Below are 20,348 nucleotides of genomic sequence, written 5' to 3'. Positions count from 1 at the left end.
ATCGTTTTCAACAACCCCCTCCCTGTAAAAATGCTTTTAGCAAGGTATTTAAAAATTGTTAAACACAATCACAACCCAAAAAAAGGAGGAGGGGAAGAACATTAGGTAGAATTAATTTAAATTGCTCACAAACATATATCTGAATCCCAGTACAAAGTAATAAACATGCTACAAACATAATGTGAATCAGCTGAATTTTAACAAAAAATTTTCCACTTAAACTTTTATTTTAAAAATAGAAACACCTTTTCTAACATAGATACACAGGGACAGACACATTATTATTTTTCACTACCTTTCCCTAAGGTAAAAAATCATATATAAGTAACACTACACTCTTTGTATTAAATGGAAAAAAAGTTTTGGGGGTGAGGGGAGTATGATAAATGTAAGGCAAGAATAACTATTTTTGAAGTATAGGCTTTGCAGAGACAGCAAGTAGAATCCTGGTTGTCAGGGACTAGGAGAAGGTGGTAATGCAGAGTTAATGTTTAATGTATAGAATTTCAGTTTGGGAGGATGAAAAGGTTCTGAAGCCAAATGGTGATGATGGTTACAAAATAACATGAATGCACTAAGTGTCAATGAACTATACACTTAAAATGGTAAATTTCATGTTCTATTTTATCACAATTAAAATGAAAAAAAGAGAGCACAGGTCTTAGAGTCAAACAGATTGGAGTTCAAATCCCAGATCTTCTTTTTATTAGCTGCATGACTTTGGCAAGTTGCTTAACGGAAGTCTCTGTTTTGCAGCTAAAAGTGGAGATATTATATTAAACCCTAAGGGAGATTAAAGTGTAATGTCTGAACAGACCTTTACATCCTAGCCAATAAATGATGGCTTTATAAACTTGAGACAGGTATCATTTTACACTATTTAGATTCTATCTCTAAATGCTAGCCCTTCTCAAAAACTCTGGTTAAGAGCTATACAAATTTAAAATAATAGTAATGGCTAATTCTAGTATTTATTAGTAATAATAGCTATTGAGCACTCTGCTAGGGGCTTTGCATACCTGATTTCCTCTAATACTTACAATAACTTTATGGTACAGGTATTGCTATCCCATTTAAATAGACAAGGGACAAGATTTACAGGGATTAGTAACCTGCTCAAGGACACAAACAGTGACACTACTTAAAATGTTCTACACTGTCACTTCCTTGGGGATAGCCTGGTTGTTCTGTTGTTCTCATTTCTGGGCAAAATGGCATCCTGTGCTTCTTTCGGTCTGGGTAATGCTTACTACACTGCAGTGTAGTACAGACTTTTAGCCTCTTAAGAGTGCAATCTTTTTGGGCTGGGAAAGTGTGTTTTCAGTCTCTCAACAAATCCTGACTAAACACCTACTTCCAGACCAGCTCTACGTATATACAGTGAATAAAACAGAGACAGTCCTTTTATCATGCAGCTAATGGTCTAATAAGGTGAACTACATTAAGTCAACAAACAGGAGTGAATTAGAAACTGTAGTACGTGCTATAAAGGAAAAGAAGACCATGACAATAATAAGAGAAAGCTAATTTTAGTTGGGGGTAAACAGGAGAGACAAGAAAGGCTCTTAAAGAACTGTCTGATTAATCTCTGTATCTCCAGTGTCAAGCACAATGTTCTTACAAAGAAATTACTCAATGAAAAATGATGAATGAATGGACTGATGCTCAAGAAAACTTACCAGTAGGAGTGGTTACTAGTTTAGTTGTCATAATTGCACCATTACTACTAACCACCATAATAGGGGAATTGCTACTGGTGGGCAGAGTTGCTGTCACTGGTTTGGGTAAGATTTTACTTGGTTGAACTTGTTGTGTGATGATTTTAACACCTTTGAAAGAAGAGAGAGAAATCTCAGTACAGATTAATTTAAAAAACATGTTCCTCATACCAACCAAAGAGGGCAGTAGTTTTACATATTTACTCAATCTTGCCTAAGAAACTTTTTTCTTAATGAAATGCAATTTTTATTCCTCAAATTCCTCTTTCCTAATTTCTTTCATTCAAGAATATAACTAAGGATATTACAGAAACTATTAAGCATTTATTTAAAAAATACTTTTTGTCTCTGATCACAACATATTAGAGCTTTCAAACCAAATTAGTCATGTGATTTTCTTCACATTTTTCAAAATTTTTATTTAAATGTTATAATTGTTCACTGACTTTCCAAATGTAAATTACCAATTTAAAGGAAATCTTTCCAAAAAATAAAATAAAAAATAAAATGAATCTCTCATGCTAACTACAAATTTAAGTACTCACAATTGTTAACTGAGGAAGGAAATTTTTGCTAACACTTTTCCACCACTAACTTCATTGAAATAATCCATGGGATAGAGTATATTGTCATAAACTAAAAATTATATTACTTTTTTCTATAGTGATTTAGGTGACACATTAGGAAATAAATAAATCTATTTATTTAACAACCTTAAATAACTTTAAATTTCTTATAGCCAACCAAGAAGTTAAATTATGATCTTCACCAAGGCAGAACTGGGCAAATTATTATCTCTATAACTCAGTTTTCTCATCCATAACATAAAGATGCTATCAGTATATATGTTCTTGGGTTGTTATAAAGATTAAATAAATCAAAATTGTAAAGTGTCTAAAATACAGCAAGAATTCAACAAAGTACTATTATTGCAGAGATAAAGAAACTCTGATTATAATAAATCATAACCAGAAAAGTTGTAGAAAAAAATCTTTTTCTAGTATTACAATACTTAAAACATATAAAAAGAAGTACCCCCAAATAACCATGACAGAAAAAACTGAATGAAATCAGGAGATTACTTTGCTCAGTCTAAACAAATAAGTTGAAAATTTCGATCTAATAAATAATTTTCTAGAAAAATATTAGTTATCAAAACAGACTTTAGAAAAGACAAGAATTGCCTTAAAATAAATTTTAAAAAACTCCTCCCCCTTCACCAATAAATAGCAGGTCCAGATAGTTTCACAGAACAATTCTAAAGTCTTGTAAAAAGAAGATAAGTATATAAAACCATTCTTCTTTAAAGTTCTCATCACCAGAAAAAAAAATTGTAACTGTGTGGTGATAAATGTAAACTAAACTTGTTTGGGTGATTATTTTTAATATATACATATATCAAAACATTATGTTGTACATCTAAAACTAATACAATGTTATATGTCAATTATATCTCAATTAAAAATAAAAATCATTCCAGAGACCATTCTGACAAGAGAGCATGAGGAGCTCTGCTAATCTGCTAACCCAAATGGAACTAATAAAATGATAACTAATGAAAAGTTCTGGAAATAGTCCCAAGGACAAATGAAGAAATACCTATTCAAGAAAATGTAGAAAAATTCAGTAAGAAAGGAGAGATCTGTGATATTTAAACCAAAACTTGTCCCTCCTTACCCACTATGAGTGAAGGCAAAGACTCCTCTCCAGACTGCTGTAGTCAAAAACACAAGGTTTCCTCTTATTCCAGCTCCTTGTTGGAGGGCTTTCTTCTGAGGAGCAGCAGGACTTGAGCTTACCTCATTCTACCCCTAGAACATATTGCTAAGTCCCAGGCAAGTAATGTCAAGAAATGGGTATTCCCGTCTTCTGCCAAGCCCCCAACTTGTGAAACAAAGGGTATACTTTGGGCACAACACTATCAAAAAACTGCAGTCCTGGTCACCACTGCCCTGGCTTGTGAGGTGGTGGCTCTACCACTAGCAGTAGCAAGCCAAGAGGCTATCAGGCTGCTGCCCACCCTCCCACACCCTCCTTTATTGAGTGTTCAGCTTCTAGGGCAGGGGTGTTCTTCAGAGAGAAGCTTGCCACTGACCTTATACCCAGACCTCCAGAGCTGCGTAAGAGTAGAAACAGGTAATAAAACAGATAGTTTGTATTCTCTTCCCAAAGGAACTGCCTTCATTTTTAATGGAGCATGGAGAAATCCAAGCTCTCAAGAATAGTGGAGGATGAAAGGCAAATGGAAGAAGATTTATGGATTTAATGAAAAGACATTCAAGACAAAGGCCAGATGGCTCACAGGAGAGAACTGAGTACAAGGAAGCTGAGAGGAACCCTCCTGTGGTCGGAACAAATATACCTCTGAAACATTCCTTCAAAGAAGACAAAATTTGGACTAGTTTGTAGAGCAACTTATATATAACAATATCTAATATCTAATATCTAAAATATCAAGGGGTGCCTGACTGGCTTAGTTGGTAGAGCATGTGACTATCAATCTTAGGATTATGAGTTTAAGCACCATGTTGGGCATGGAGCCTACCTTAAAAAAAATAAGTAAACTAAGTAAAATATTAATACAGATATCTAAAATGTCCAATTCCAACAAAATACATGGAGGTGTGCGAAAAAAAAAAAAAAAACATGAAAATATGACCCATAGATGGGAAAAAAATGCAGGCAAGAGAAATTCCCTATTAGAGCAAATACATGTCAGATTTAACAACAAAATACTTCAAAGTAGCCATTATAAATATGTTCACAGAAGTACAGGAAAGCATGATTACAGAAGTAAAAGAGGTAATGACAATAAAGTTGCATCAAGTAGAGAATATTAATAAAGCAGTAGTAATTTAAAAAAAAGAGCCAAAGGGAAAATCTGGAGTTAAAAAGTAAAATAACTGCAATAAAAAAATTCACTAAAAGAGCTCAAGAGTAGATTTGAGCTGGCAGGAAAAAACAAAACAAATGTGAAAATAGAGCAACTGAGAGTATCCATCTGGAAAATGTTAAGAGAAAAAAGAATGAAGGAAAATGAACAGAACCTCAGAGAAATTTGGAACACTACTTAAGTGCCCAAACACATACGTAACAGAACGACCAAAAGAAAAGAACAGCATGAAAAGAGAAGAAATAGTCAGAAGAAACTGTTGAAAATGTCCTAAATTTATTGAAAAGCAGTAACTTCTACATCTAGGAAGCTCTATAAACTCCAAACAGAATAAATGCAAAGAGGGCACTTGGGTGGCTCAGTGGTTGAGTGACTGCCTTTTGCTCCAGGGTCCTGGGATACACTCCTGCATCAAGCTCCCCGGAGGGAGCCTGTCTCTCCCTCTGCCTATGTCTCTGCCTCTGTCTCTGTGTCTCTCATGAATTAAATAAATAAAATCTTAAAAAAAAAAAAAGAATAAACAAAGAGATCTACCGATACATCATACTAAAAATGCTGTCAAAAGCAATGGAAAAAATCTTGAAAGTAACAAGAAAAAAACCAATTTATCACTTATATAAAGGAACTGCAGTAAGGTTAATAACTGACTCCTCAGCAGAAACTGTGGAGTTTAACAGGCATTAAGATAACTATTCCAGTGTTCAAAGGAAAAATCTGCCAACCAAGAATCCAATATCCAGCAATGCTATCTTTTAGAAATGCAGGCAAAATAAAGACTTTATCAGATTAAAAAGAAAGGAATTAAAAAAATAAAAAGAAAAAGAAAGGAATTTGTTGCTAGTAACAATGTGTTGCCTTACAATAGATGCTAAAGGAAATTCTATGAAAAGAAGGAACAAGGGAGAAAACAATGATGTCCACTCTTGAAAGTTATACTCAATATTTTTCTAGAGGCTCTACTAAGAAAATTAGGCAAGAAAAATATATACATGGCATCCAGACTATAACAGCAGAAATCATCTCTATTTGCAGATGACATGATCTTTTTTTTAAAATATAGAAAATCCTAAGAAATTCACCTAAAACTATCAGAACTAAAAAATGAGTTCAGCAAAGGTACAGGCTATCAAATCAACACAAAAATCAGCTGCAAAAAAATTTTTACAAATAAGTTGTAATTGTATAAATTAGCAACAATCCAAAAAATGAAATTAATAATTTCATTTACAGTAGCTTCAAAAAAATACTTAGGGGACACCTGGGCAGCTCAGCAGTAGAGCGTCTGCTTTCAGCTTAGGTTGTAATCCCGGGTCTGAGGATCAAGTCCCACATCAGGTTCCCTGTGAGGAGCCTGCTTCTCTCTCTATGTCTCTGCCCCTTTCTCTGTGTCTCTCCTGAATAAATAAATACAATTTTTAAAAAAATGATACCAAGAAATGTATCAAACATTTCTTTTTTTTTTTTTTTTTTTTAATTTTTATTTATTTATGATAGTCACAGAGAGAGAGAGAGAGGCAGAGACACAGGCAGAGGGAGAAGCAGGCTCCATGCACCGGGAGCCCGATATGGGATTCGATCCCGGGTCTCCAGGATCGCGCCCCGGGCCAAAGGCAGGCGCCAAACCGCTGCGCCACCCAGGGATCCCGTATCAAACATTTCTAAACATCCTAAGTATTTAAGTATTTAAAAATACTTAGGAATAAATTTAACAAAAGAAGTGTAACATTTGGGATCCCTGGGTGGCGCAGCGGTTTGGCGCCTGCCTTTGGCCCAGGGCGCGATCCTGGAGACCTGGGATCGAATCCCACGTCGGGCTCCCGGTGCATGGAGCCTGCTTCTCCCTCTGCCTGTGTCTCTGCCTCTCTCTCTCTGTGTGACTATCATAAAATAAAATTAAAAAAAAAAAAAAAAAAGAAGTGTAACATTTATACTCTAGAAACCACACAACACTGTTGAAATAGATTAAAGATCTAAATAAATGGGAAAATAACTCATATTCATGGATCAAAAGATTTAACATTATTAAAATGGCAATACTCCTAAACTGACCTACAGATTCAATGCAATTCCTATTGGAATCTCAGTTGACTTCTTTACAGAAATTAATAAGCTGATTCCAAAATTCATATGAAAATGAAAGGGACTCAAATAGTCAAAACAATCTTTAAAAAATAGAACAAGATAATAGTAATTACACTTCCTGGTTTCAAAACATACTACAAATCAATGGTAACCAAAACAATGTGGCATTGGCATATGGACAGACATACAAATTAATGGAACAGAATTTAGAGTACAGAAACAAATCCACACATGCAGTCAACTGATTTTCAACAAGGTGCCAAGACCGTTCAATGGGGGGAATAGTAGTCTTTTCAACAAATCACACTGGAACAAATGGATAGCCATATGCAAAAGAGTTAAATGGGAAGTTTACTTCACATCATAACAAAATTAACTCAAAATAGATCAAAGACCTAAATTTTTAAGAGGTAAAACTATCAAACACTTAAAAAAAACACATAGAGATAAATCTTTATGATTAGGGATTTGGTAAAAATATTCTTAAATATGATATCAAAAGCACAAGCAACATCTGAAAAAAATAAATTGGACATCACCAAAATTAAAAACTTTTGTAACGGGACATCATCAAGAAAGTGAAAAGACAACCAAAAGAATAGCAGGAAATATGTGCATATCATGTATTTAATAAGGGTTTAATATCTAAAACATAGAAACTAAAAAAAAATTTTACAACACAGTGATAAAAAGACATCCAATTTAAAAGTAGACAAAGGATATAAATAAATTTTTCTCCAAGGAGGATATAAAAAGGGCCAATAAGCACAGGAAAAGATGCTTGACATCCTTAGTTATCAGAGAAATGCAAATCAAAACCAGAATGAAATACCATTTCACACAAATGAAGAGGGCTAGAATCAAAAAGTCAGAGAATAACAAACGTTAGAAAGAATGCAGAGAGATTAGAACCCCATACACTAATGGAGATGTAAAATGGTACCATCATTTTGGAAAACCCAGTCTAGTAGTTTCTCAAACAATTATACATAGTAACCATACAACTGAGCAATTCCACTCCAAAGTATATATACAAGAGAACTGAATACCTAAAACTTACACATGAATGCTTTCCACAAAATATACTCATAAAAGCCAACAGGTAGAAAAAACCCAAATGTAGATCAATGGACAAATGTATGAACATAATGTGAAGTATTATTTGGCCATAAAAAGGAATGAAGTACTAATACATGTATGAATTTTGAAAACATTGTTAAGTGAAAGAAACCGGTCACAAAAGACCACGTATTATATGAGACCATTCATATGAAAATCCAGAATATAGAAATCCAGAGACAAAAAGTAGATCAGTGGTTGCCTAGGGCTGGAGAGGCTGTCACAGGGTATAGAGAATGAGAATTAAAGGTCACAGGGTTACTTTTCGAAGTGGTGAAATGTTCTAAAATCAACTGTGGTTGAAGGTCACACATATCTATGAATATACGAAACTCTACTGTACTATATACACTTTGTATGGGTTATGTGAATGGTATGTAAATTATATCTCAATAAAGCTTTTAAAAAAAAATTCCAAGTATCTTAAAAGAAGAAAACATTACAATTCTTTATTGAAAGCACATATAATATTAAACTAAAGCTTGACAAAGACTGTACACAAAAAAATTACAAATCAATTTCTCAAGACTATCAATTCATTATCAATACCTCATACTGGGATAAACTGCAAAATATTTAAATGTAAAAAATGTGAATTGTGACTAAAAATCTAGAAGCATTAAAGACTACACTGATAAATTCAACTATATAGCGATAAAAAATCAACATATTATAAGTCCCCATAAATAAAGTCAACAACAAACAAACTGGGAAGAAAATATCTGCAAATCATGAGATTTGCACAAAGGGCTTGCCAATTATCCTGATATAATAAAATTCTCGGGATGCCTGGGTGTCTCAGTGGTTGAACGTCTGCCTTCCGCTCAGGTCATGATCCCTGGGTTTCTGGGATCAAGTCCTGCATCAGGCTCCCCACAAGGAGCCTGCTTCTCCCTCTGCTTATGTCTCTGCATTTCTCTCTGTATCTCTCATGAGTAAACAAATAAAATCTTTAAAAAAAATTAAATAAATAAAATAAAATTCTCAGAAACTGATGAGAAAAATATCACAGTAGAAATATGGACAATGAATAAAACTGAACACAAAAAAATGAAATACAAGGGTTCTGAAACATATACTAGTTGTTCAAACTCATTTCATATGAGAAATGAAATGAAATGAAAATAAAACAACATGGAGAAAAGACAAAAATTAACCACTGGGACTTCATGAAGATAAAAAGTTTTTGCACAGCAACGGAAACAGTCGACAAAACCAAAAGCAACATATAGAATGGGAGAAGATATTTGCAAATGACGCATCAGATAAAGGGCTAGTATCCTAAATCTATAAAGAATTTATCAAATTGAAACCCAAAGAACAAATAATCCAATCAAGAAATGGGCGGAAGACATGAAGAGACATTTCTCCAAAGACATACAAATGGCCAACAGACACATGAAAAAATGCTCCAAATCACTCAGCATCAGGGAAATACTATCAAAACCACAATGAGATACTACCTCACACCAGTCAGAATGGCTAAAATGAACAAGTCAGGAAATGACAGATGTTGGCAAGGATGCAGAGAAAAGGGAACCCTCTTGTGCTGTTAGTGGGAATGCAAGCTGGTACAGCCACTCTGGAAACCAGTATGGAGGTTCCTCAAAAAGTTGAAAATAGAGCTACCCTATGACCCAGCAATTGCACTACTAGGGATTTACCCAAAGATACGAATGTAGTGATTCAAAGGGACACCTGTACCCCAATATTTATAGCAGCAATGTCCACAATAGCCAAACTATGGAAAGAGCCCAGATGTTCACTGAGAGATGAATGGATAAAGATCTGGTGTATGTGTGTGTGTGTATAGATATAGATACAGATACAGATTCCATAGATATGGAATACTACTCAGCCATCAAGAATAAAATGAAGTCTTGCCATTTGCAATGATGTGGATAGAATTAGAGGGTATTACGCCAAATGAAATTAAGTCAATCAGAGAAAGACAATTATCATATGATCTCACTCATCTGTAAATTTAAGAAACAACACAGAGGAACATAGGGGAAAAGAGGAAAAATAAAACAAGACAAAATCAGAGAGGGAGGGCAGCCTAGGTGGCTCAGCGGTTTAGTGCTGCCTTCAGCCCAGGGCGTGATCCTGGAGACCCGGGATCGAGTCCCATGTCGGGATCCCTGCATGGAGTCTGTGTCTCCCTCTGCCTCTCTCTCTCTTTCTCCGTGTGTGTCTCTCATAAATAAATAAAATATTAAAAAAAAAAATCAGAGAGGGAGAGAAACTATAAGAGACTCTTAATCATAGGAAACAAACTAAGGGTTGGTGGAGGGGAAAGAGGTAGGGGAATGAGATAACAATGTGATGGACATTAAGGAGGGCATGTGATGTAATGAGCACTGGGTATTATATGCAACTGATGATTCAGTGACCTCTACCTCTGAAACCAATAATATAGTATATGTTAACTAATTGAATTTAAATTTTTTTAATTAAAAAAATTTTTTTAAATTTATTTATTCATGAGAGACAGAGAGAGAGAGAGAGAGGCAGAGACACAGGCAGAGGGAAAAGCAGGCTCCAGGCAGGAAGCCTGATGCAGGACTTGATCACCCGACTCCAGGATCCCGCCCTGGGCCAAAGGCAGGCACTAAACTGCTGAGCCACCCGGGCTGCCCGAATTTAAATGCTTTCTAAAAAGAAAAACTGATAAACAAGACTGAATCAAAATCTACTGTGAGAGAAAAACCTAGAGCTATTATTGGGATTTTATTAATAACATATTCCTCCTATAACTATGATGGTTAGAGTTCTTAAAGTAGTCATGAAACGAGACTCTACAACTGAGGAACTTAAGATGTATGGGAATAATAAGGTTAGAAAACTGAGGTTTTCAGTAAATCTAGAAAAGCTTTTATAAGTATTTTCACACAGAGTAAAAGAGAATCCAAGGATGCCTGGGTGGCTCAGCAGTTAAGCGTCTTCTTCTCGGAGTTCCTCGATCAAGTCCCGCATCAGGCTCCTGCATAGAACCTGCTTATTATTGTTATTGTTATTATTATTATTTATTATTCATGAGTCTCTCATGACTAAATAAAACCTTAAAAAAAAGAATTCAAACAACACAATGAATATATAATATCATACAGGTTTTAATAGTCATATTAGATTTTGTATAATTAACCATACCTTGCTCACTAGAAATTTTTTAGTATCTCCCACCCCTGCTGTTCAAGAGATGATTAAAAATTCATTTTTAGGATAAGACAAGCATTACCCTAATAACAAAACCAGTAAAGATATCAGAAAAAAAAAAACTACTATAGGCCAATATTTCTAATGAACACAGATGCAAAAATCTTCAACAACATACTAGCAAACTGAATCCAATAACATATTAACAAAATCATTTACCACCATCCAAGCAGGATTTGCTCCTGGTTTGCAAGGGTGATTCAACAGTTGTAAATCAACGTGATACATCACATGAATAAGAGAAAGGATAAGAACCATATAATCATTTCAGTAGATGCAGAAAAAGCATTTAAGTACAACAATGATTCATGATAAAAGCCTTCAACAAAGTACGTTTAGAGGGAACATACCTCAATATAATAAAGGCCATCTATGAAAAACCCACAGAAAAGATCACACTCAACTGGGAAAATCTGAGAGCTTTCCCACTAAGCTCAGGAACAAGACAAGGATGTCTACTCTCACCACTTTTATCCAACGTAGAACTGGAAGTCCTAGCCACAGCAATCAGAGAACAAAAAGAAAAAAAGGCATCTAAATTGGTAAGGAAGAAGTCAAACTTTAACTATTGGCAGATGACATGACACTATAGAGTAAACCTGAAAGACTAAAAAAAAAAAAAACCTGCTAGAACTAATAAATGAAGTCAGTAAATTCACAGGATACAAAATCAATGTACAGAAATCTGTTGCATTTCTATACACCAATAATGAACCGGCAAAAAAGAAATTAAGAAAACAATCCCATTTATAGTTGCCCCCAAAGCAATGAGGAATGAAACCAAAGAGGTAAAAGAGCTGTATTTTGAAAGCTGTAGTCTGAATACAGTAAAACGCTAATCAAAGAAATAGAAGATGACACAAAGAAATGAGAAGATATTCTATGTTCATGGATTGAAAGAAAAAATATTGTTAAAACGTCTATACTACCCCAAAGTATTCTACACAATTAATGCAATCCCTAGCAAAATACCACTAGCATTTCCCACAGTGTTAGAACTCCTAAAATTGGTATGGAATCAAAAGGCCCCAAATAGCCAAAGCAATCTTGAAAAAGAAAAGCAAAGCTGGAGGCATTACAATTCCAGACTTCAAGTTATTTTTTTTTTAAAGATTTATTTATTTATTTATGATAGACACACAGAGAGAGAGAGGCAGAGACACAGGCAGAGGGAGAAGCAGGCCCCATGCCGGAAGCCCGACGCGGGACTCAATCCCGGGACTCCAGGATCGCGCCCTGGGCCAAAGGCAGGCACCAAACCGCTGAGCCACCCAGGGGTCCCCCAGACTTCAAGTTATATCACAAAGCTATAGTTATCAAAGCAGTATGGAACTGGCATAAAAATAGACACGTAAATCAATGGAACAGAACAAAAAAATCCAAAAATAAACTCACAATTAGTTGGTTAATTAACTTTTGACAACACAGGAAAGAATATCCTATGGGAAAAACTCTCTTGAAAAAATGGTATTGGGAAAACTGGACATTAACATGCAAAAGAATGAAACTGGACTACTTTGGGGCAACTGGGTGGCTCAGTTGGTTTACCATCTACCTTCAGCTCAGGTCATGATGATTCCAGAGTTCTGAGACGGAGCCCCATGTCAGGCCCCCTGCTCAGTGGGGAACCTGCTTTTCCCTCTGTCCCTCTGCTTATGCTCTGTCTCTCACTGGCTCTATCTCAAATAAATAAAATCTTAAAAAAAAAAAGAGAGAGAGATGGCAGCCCAGGTGGCTCAGCGGTTTAGCGCCGCCTTTGGCCCAGGGACTGATTCTGGAGATCCAGGATGGAGTCCCATGTCAAGCTCCCTGCATGGAGCCTGCTCCTCCCTCTGCCTGTGTCTCTGCGTCTCTCTCTCTCTGTCTCTCTCTCTCTCTGAATTTCAGAAACAAATGAATGAATGAATAAAATCTTTAAAAAAAGAAAAAAAAAGAGGGAGGGAAAGAGAGAGAGAGAGGGAGGGAGGGAGGGAGAGAAGGAGAGAAACTGGACCATTTTCTTACACCATACACAAAAATAAATTCAAATGGATTACAAACCTAAATGTGAGACCTGAAACCAAAAAAATCCTAGAAGGGAAAACAGTAACTTTTCTGACATTGCCTCTAGCAACTTTTTTCCAGACATGTCTTCTGAGGCAAAGGAAACAATAAGCAAAAATAAACTTGGGAATTACGTCAAAAGAAAAAGCTTCTACATAGTGAAGGAAACATCAATAAAACTAAAAGGCAACCTACGAAATGGGAGAAGATATTTGCAAATGACATATCTGATAAAGGGTTAATATCCAAACTATATAAAGAACTTATAAAACTCAACACCCAAAAAACAAATAATCCAATTTAAAAAATGGGCAGAAGACATGAACAAATACTCCTCCAAAGATGACATCCAGATGGCCAACAGGCATATGAAAAGATGCTCATCATCACCTATCCTCAAGGAAATGCAAATCCAAACTACAATGAGATATCACCTCACACCTGTCAGAATGGCTAACATCAAAACCACAAGAAACAACAGGTGATGGCAAGAATGTGAAGAAAAAGGAAGCCTCATGCACTGTTGGTGGCAATGCAAACTGGTGCAACCACCGTGGAAGACAGTATGGAGGTTACAAGGATTCTCAAAAAGTTAAAAACAGAACTACCCTATGATGCAACAATCTCGACTGATTTGAAGTGATAAAGGTACCCCTGGTGTTTACTGCATTATTTTCAATAGCTAAACTATGGAAGCAGCCAAGGTGTCTATAGATAGATGAATGAATAAGGAAGATGTGACACACACACACACACACACACACACGAATATTATTTGGCCATAATGAAAGATGAAATCTTGTCATTTAGAACAACATGAAGGGAGCTAGAGAATATAATGCTAAACAAAGTCAGTTGGAGAAAGACATACTGTAGGTTCACTGAAATGTGGAATTTGAGAAACAAAACAAATAAGCAAAGGGAAAAAGAGAGAGAGAGAGAAACTAAGAAACAGGCTCTTAGGGATGCCTGGGTGGCTCCCAGTTGGGTGCCTGCCTTTGGCTCAGGTCATGAAACCAGAATCCGGGATTGAGTCCCGCACTGGGCTCTCTTCAAGGAGCCTGCTTCTCCCTCTGCCTATGTCTCTGCTTCTCTCTTTCAGTCTGTGTCTCTCATGAATAAATAAATAAATCTTTAAATTAAAAAAAAAAAAAAAAAGAAAAAGAAACAGACTCTTAACTACAGAGAACAAACTGATGGCTACCAGAGGAGAGGGGGATGGGGAGATGGGTGAAACAGGTAATGGTGATTAAGGAGTGTACTTGTGATGAGCTACCCAGTGATACAAGGGAATTATAGAATCACTGTATTATACACCTGAAACTAATATAACACTGTATGTTAAGTAACAAATTAAAATAAAAGCCGCAAAAATGGGGCAGCCCGGGTGGCTCAGCAGTTTAGCGCCGCCTTCAGCCCAGGGCGTGATCCTGGAGACCCAGGATCAAGTCCCACGTCGGGCTCCCTGCATGGAGCCTGCTCTCCCTCTGCCTGTGTCCCTGCCTCTCTCTCTGTGTGTCTCTCATGAATAAATAAAATCTTAAAAAAAAAAAAAAAACTGCAAGAAAGAAAGAAATCCTGGCATTTCCAGTAACATGGATGGACCTTGAGGGCTTTCTGTTAAGTGAAATAAGTAAGACAGACAAAGACACATACTGTATAATCTCACTTACATGTAGAATCTTAAAAAACAACAAATAAAAAAACAAATAAACAAAAAAAACAAATAAAAAAAGGATTCACAGATACAAAGAATATTGGTAGCTGTGAGAGGCCGAGGGTGGAGGGCTGGCCAAAATGGGTAAAGGTGGTCAAAAGGTATAACATTCCAGCTACAAAACAAATAAATCTTGAGCACATAACACAGTATGGTGACTATAGTTAACAATACTATATCAGAAAGTGGCTTACAGAATAAATCTTAAATATTCTCATTATAAGAAAAAAAATGTCTGACTATGTGTGATACTGGATGTTAACTAAGCTTACTGTAATCATTTTGAAATATATAAATAAATCATTATGTTGTACATCTATAAGTAATACAATGTTATATGTCAATCATTTCTCAAAAACTAAATAAAATGTTTCTATCAAAAAACAAAACCAAACAAGCTGAAAATGTCACCATCTTCCAAATGCTTCTTTTATCACCAATAAAAGTTCATATTCATTGAAGGAAGAAAAAATCCATTTTTATTTCTTAAAGATATTAAGTATATTAAGTCTTTTAAATTACCTTGTGTTTGAAACCCCATCCTACCTGCTTTTCTATTCAATACTTTTATGAATAGCTTCCACTGAGTGTCCTGCTTCCTCAGAAGCTGAAGATGACTTTTTTTTTTTAAGATTTTGTTTATTTATTTATTTATTTGACAGAGAGAAGGTGAGAGAGCAAGTGCATAAAGCAGGAGGAACTGCAGAGAGAGAGAAAGAAGCAGGCTCCCCGCTGAGCAGGGAGCCCAAAGTGGGGCTTGGTCCCAGGACCACAGGATCATGACCTGATGATGGTAGACACTGAACCAACTGAGCCACTCAGATGTTTTCAATAAACTTCTAAATTATTATTCCACAAACTCCATCATTGTATACAGTGTCCTATAATCTTAGCACCTCTGCCCATACAGTTTTATGCCAAGTTCATAATATAGCATTCTAACACAAAACTCTCCAGAATAATTTTTCAACCGCTTACTTTCTATAACCCCAATCTGTCCAGAGTATAATTCTAAAACCTGTGTTTGCTTCCTTAGCTTCCTTATCTCCCTGGAGGATTCACTAAAAATAACTGCTCCTGCTGAGAAAATTGCTTTTTTCTCTCATTTCTATTCCAAAATTCCAGTTCTTTCTATATACGTATGTCCAACAGGAGGCTCTCAAAATATATTTTGGAATTGAAACTCTGTTGCTTGAGGAAACTGTATATCCATATATACTCAGTCTTCAGAGAAGTAGTGAATGGGAAAGAATTACATCTTGTAAATATTTTCCAGTTACCTGACTCCTGTTTGATTTGAATAGTAGGCTTGATACCAGGTGGCAAAGGAGATTGCTGAGGCTGTTGCTGATGAGATACTGGAGCAGGCTGTGCCACCTGTTGCTGGGTCTGTTGCTGCACTTGATGTAACTGCTGCTTAGGAGACTGTTGATGCTGCTTAGGAAACTGTGCAAGAATCTGAGTTGGGGCACCCACTAAACTTTTAGGAGAAGGAAGTCTGGTTGATGCCATTTTGATCGCTGATGTAGATACTCCTGCAGAAGAGTAAGAGGAAAAGAATTTAATAGTAAAGCATACTTTAATGCTACTTCTTATAGATGATGATAAAGACTAGGTAAATCAATAGAACCAATGATTGAGCACCTGTTAAATGTCATATATAATATGTGGTATTTTTTTAAAAAAATAATATGTGGTATTTTATATATTTGATATACAGTCCTCAAACTTTGCAAAGGAGGCATGATTGCTTTCATACTCAAAAAAATTGATTTTCCCTTGGAAAACAGAGTGGAAGAGATAAAATATCAGGAAGGATACGTCTCTCAATAAATTTCCTGTGAGGAATTATAGGTTTAATGTGAATAATATAAGAACAAAGCACACTAAATTTGAATCTTATTTGTAATCCATTTTTTAAAATATTACTTTTCAGGTTCCAGTACGTCAATTTAAACAAGGCATGAGAAAATATTTCACATTGAAACATTCATCTTTTGAACTATTCAGCATGGCAAAGTAGTTTTTTTAGATTTCATTTCTAATGATCTATAACTTAAAGTCATTTCTTGAGAACACTAACTGGGTCATTAAGTAATCTGTGGAAAATTACAAGTGGGCATACTTAATACATCCACAGCAAAACAATTCTGATGACATAAGGTATATTAAGACATTGCTTCTCAGGGCAATGCTAATACTAGCACTAGGTAAGGAGTACCAGTAACTTCCACTAAAGATGAATGAATTTGAAAGAAATTCTTCCCTCTCCCAGATATTTCATTGGTAATTTTCTTATAATTCTTCAACAACACAAACTATTTATCTGTAAATGATTTAATTTTCCTAACAACCTGAAATGTAACTCATCAACTTTTTGAGCCACTGTCAAAATGAGACTCATAAATTAATAGCCTAACTGTTAAATTCTTAGGCTATTTCACACCTTCTACTTCCACACCCCCATTATGACAATTACATTGTACTATAGAAAAAATTTTATTTTATTATTTTTTTAATGAAAAAATTTTAAATATCACATTCCTACATAAAATGTTTCTGGAGAATGATAAACACAGAAAAGAAACTTTAAGAATTCATCTGATTCCCAGGGCCTCAGTGCCTTCACCTGTTGAATTCTCCATGCCCTATAGATTCTCCCACCTCACCCAACCCTACCCCTCTGCAAATACTCGTATTTTAGTGACATGTGTATGTTATACTGCTAAGTTGTGCTGAACTAGATTATCTCAGGAGCCCCGTTATGCACCAACATTTTATGACTCAATGAGTATAAAGTTTTTTACAAGGGAAAGATATTATTTTTAAACTACTTAAAAGTTTTCACCTTTATACTGAATTTATAATGAACTCCTGTATTAACTGAGATAAATTGTGCACATGGGAAATTCCCTCTGTTCTCCATGTAGGTTTTTATAGTAAAAGTATCTGATGTAAAAGCAGTCAGGTAACTTTAGAATCAGAACTAGGTTCAAGTCATGCCTTCAACACATAAACACATTAACAGTGGTATGATCTGACTGAAGTACTTAACCTGAGTATTTGTTCATTTAGTAAAAATTTCCTGAGCATATACTTTATGCTAGATCCTTGGGAACCTATACTGTATCCATGAAACAGTCCCTACCTTCAGAAGGGTTTCAAGAGAAGATAATCAAATAATTATTCAAATCTATTATTACAAATAGTAATGAAGGCTATTTTTGTTTTAACCAGTAAAAGGTCCTCTTCCTTTTGCCATTTGTTTCCCAAACAATTCAGCACTAAAGCTGTCAGCTGGTGCAAAGCAAGATGAGCAACTAGGCAGCTAAGCAGAAGAGTGGCTTAGCATGAAATGTCAGAGCCCACTGCAGAAACTGGGCTAGCACAGGAATCAGAGTAAGATGAGGAGGGGAGTCCATGGTGGAGAAACTCAGGGGACAGCATGCATATAGAGTTAGACCCCAAGTAAGAGAGAGGGGGTTCCATGACCATAAGCCACCTAACAGAGTCTCAAAACTTGAGCAGAGTATCCATTGGAAGAAATGGCTAAGGTAGTTAGTATCAGAATCCAAACTAAGTGAGAAGACCTTCTTGGTAGTAGGGCAGCCTGCCATGGGTGTCAAAGCTAAGAAGGGTGAGACTAGCATCCATGCAATAGGGTGATGTGAGGAGGGTGTCAGAAACAGGTGGGGTGATGGAGGAGTCTGCAGGATGTCAGAGCCTGAGTGAAGAAGGCATCTGCATGGAGGTGGCGGCAACAGCAACAACAACAGATTAGTTGCATTGTAGGGAACTGATAAGTAACTATATGAAAGATAATGGAATTTAGGTTTTTCGCTGTCAATGAAGGAAAAGGAGAAAACTAGAGTTGTTTAATTGAAATTAGATATATCAGTAGGAACCCACAGTTTTCGACATACAGAAATACAAATATAAATATGAGTGTGTACAGATGTACATGTGTGTGCATACATATATATACACACAAATGTAACATAGCAGTAGCATATCTAGCACCCAGATTCTAGCTAATTCTTACTTTCCACTAAAAGGAATCAGGGTTCGTCTGAAAAATGACTGATCCCAGGGCTAGACTAGGAAAACTACAAGATGAGAGCTTGGTAAATATAAAAGACTTTTTACTCCTCTTTTGTTCTATCTTTAAAAGAAAATTGTTTAAAGCAAAAATAATAGCAATGCAATGTGGGGTTACAACATATAGAATTAAAAAGCAAGACAACCATAGTACAGGATGAGAGAGAGAAAATAGCAGTGTACTTATTCTAAGATTCTAACACAACATGGGAAGTGGTATTATTACTTCAAGACAGACTACTATAAATTAAAAATGTATAACGTAAGCTCTAGAGCTGAGTTCTAGGGCACCTTACTCCTAACCTCCATAGGTGGCAACTACTGGAGACATTTTTCATTGTCATGACAGAGCCTATGGCTACCAGTATCTGATCTAGGCATAGATCAGAACTGCTGTTAAACATCCTATAATGTGCAGGTTAGCCTCTCATGGCAAAGAATTATTCTGGCCCAAAACATCCATAACATGGAGGCTGAGACCCAACTCTAGAGCAACTAGTTATAAAGTATTAAAAAGGGCAGCCCCGGTGGCGCAGCAGTTTAGCGCCACCTGCAGCCTAGGGCGTGATCCTGGAGACCCTGGATCAAGTCCCACATCAGGCTCTCTGCATGGTGCCTCCTTCTCCCTCTGCCTGTGTCTCTGCCCCTCTCTCTCTCTCTCTGTGTCTCTATGAATAAATAAATAATCTAGCCATGCAACCAAAGAGATGCATTTTAAACACAAAGGATAGGCAGGTTAAAAGTAAAATGATGAAACAAGATATATAGTGCAAACAGTATAAGAAAGTTGGATGGCTACATTAGTATCAGAAAAAAAGATATTAAAACTAGAAGTATTACCAGAGAAAAAGAGCAATGCTTTACAAAAAGGAGGTGATTTCATCAAGAAGATACAAAAGTCAACCATACTTCAATAATAACAATTTTCTTAAAAAAGACAATAATCCTGAGGCACTTGGATGGCTCAGTTGGTTAAGCATCTGCCTTTGGCTCAGGTCATGATCCCAGTGTCCTGGGATTGAGTCCCACTTCTGGCTCCCTGCTCTGTGGGGAGCCTACTTCTCTCTCTCTTCCCTACTTGTGCTGTCTCTCTCTTTCAAATAAACAAAATCTTAAAAAAAAAAAAAAAAAGACAACAATCCTAAATCTGCATGCACCTAATAACAGAGATCAAAAGACATGAGACAAAAACTGACAGTGTTGAAAAGAAAAATGCACAAGGCCACAATTATAGTTGGAGATATTTATATTCCTCTCTCAGTAACTGATATTATACATAGACAAAGAAAAAGATTTTAAAAAGGATATTTGAACAATTCTATCAACCTATTTAATCTCACTGGCATGTATAAGACCAAATAAAAAGTCAATGTTCTAAAACCATTTATTAAATAATCTAATATAGTATATATTCTTGGTTGCCTGATTAATTTTCTTTCTCCTCTGCCTTTTGTCCTTTCTA

The 20,348-nt window shown here is 35.9% G+C and overlaps 1 protein-coding gene across 10 annotated transcripts in view; it reads right to left on the bottom strand.

Annotated features, from left to right (window-relative positions):
* EMSY (EMSY transcriptional repressor, BRCA2 interacting) overlaps nucleotides 1-20,348 on the bottom strand; it is a 91,573-nt gene that overhangs the window by 34,006 nt on the left and 37,219 nt on the right. For all 10 annotated transcript variants that reach the window (XM_026010441.2, XM_026010443.2, XM_026010442.2 and 7 more), the window contains 2 exons: nucleotides 16,069-16,323; nucleotides 1,680-1,829 (listed from right to left, as the gene is read on the bottom strand). In XM_026010441.2, the coding sequence (XP_025866226.1) occupies nucleotides 1,680-1,829; nucleotides 16,069-16,323 (405 nt within the window). The remainder of the gene's footprint in view (nucleotides 1-1,679; nucleotides 1,830-16,068; nucleotides 16,324-20,348) is intronic.

The sequence above is a fragment of the Vulpes vulpes genome, chromosome 11, assembly GCF_048418805.1.
Source record: "Vulpes vulpes isolate BD-2025 chromosome 11, VulVul3, whole genome shotgun sequence".
NCBI classification, from domain to species: Eukaryota; Metazoa; Chordata; class Mammalia; order Carnivora; family Canidae; genus Vulpes; species Vulpes vulpes.
This window is presented reverse-complemented; position numbering and strand designations above follow the sequence as displayed.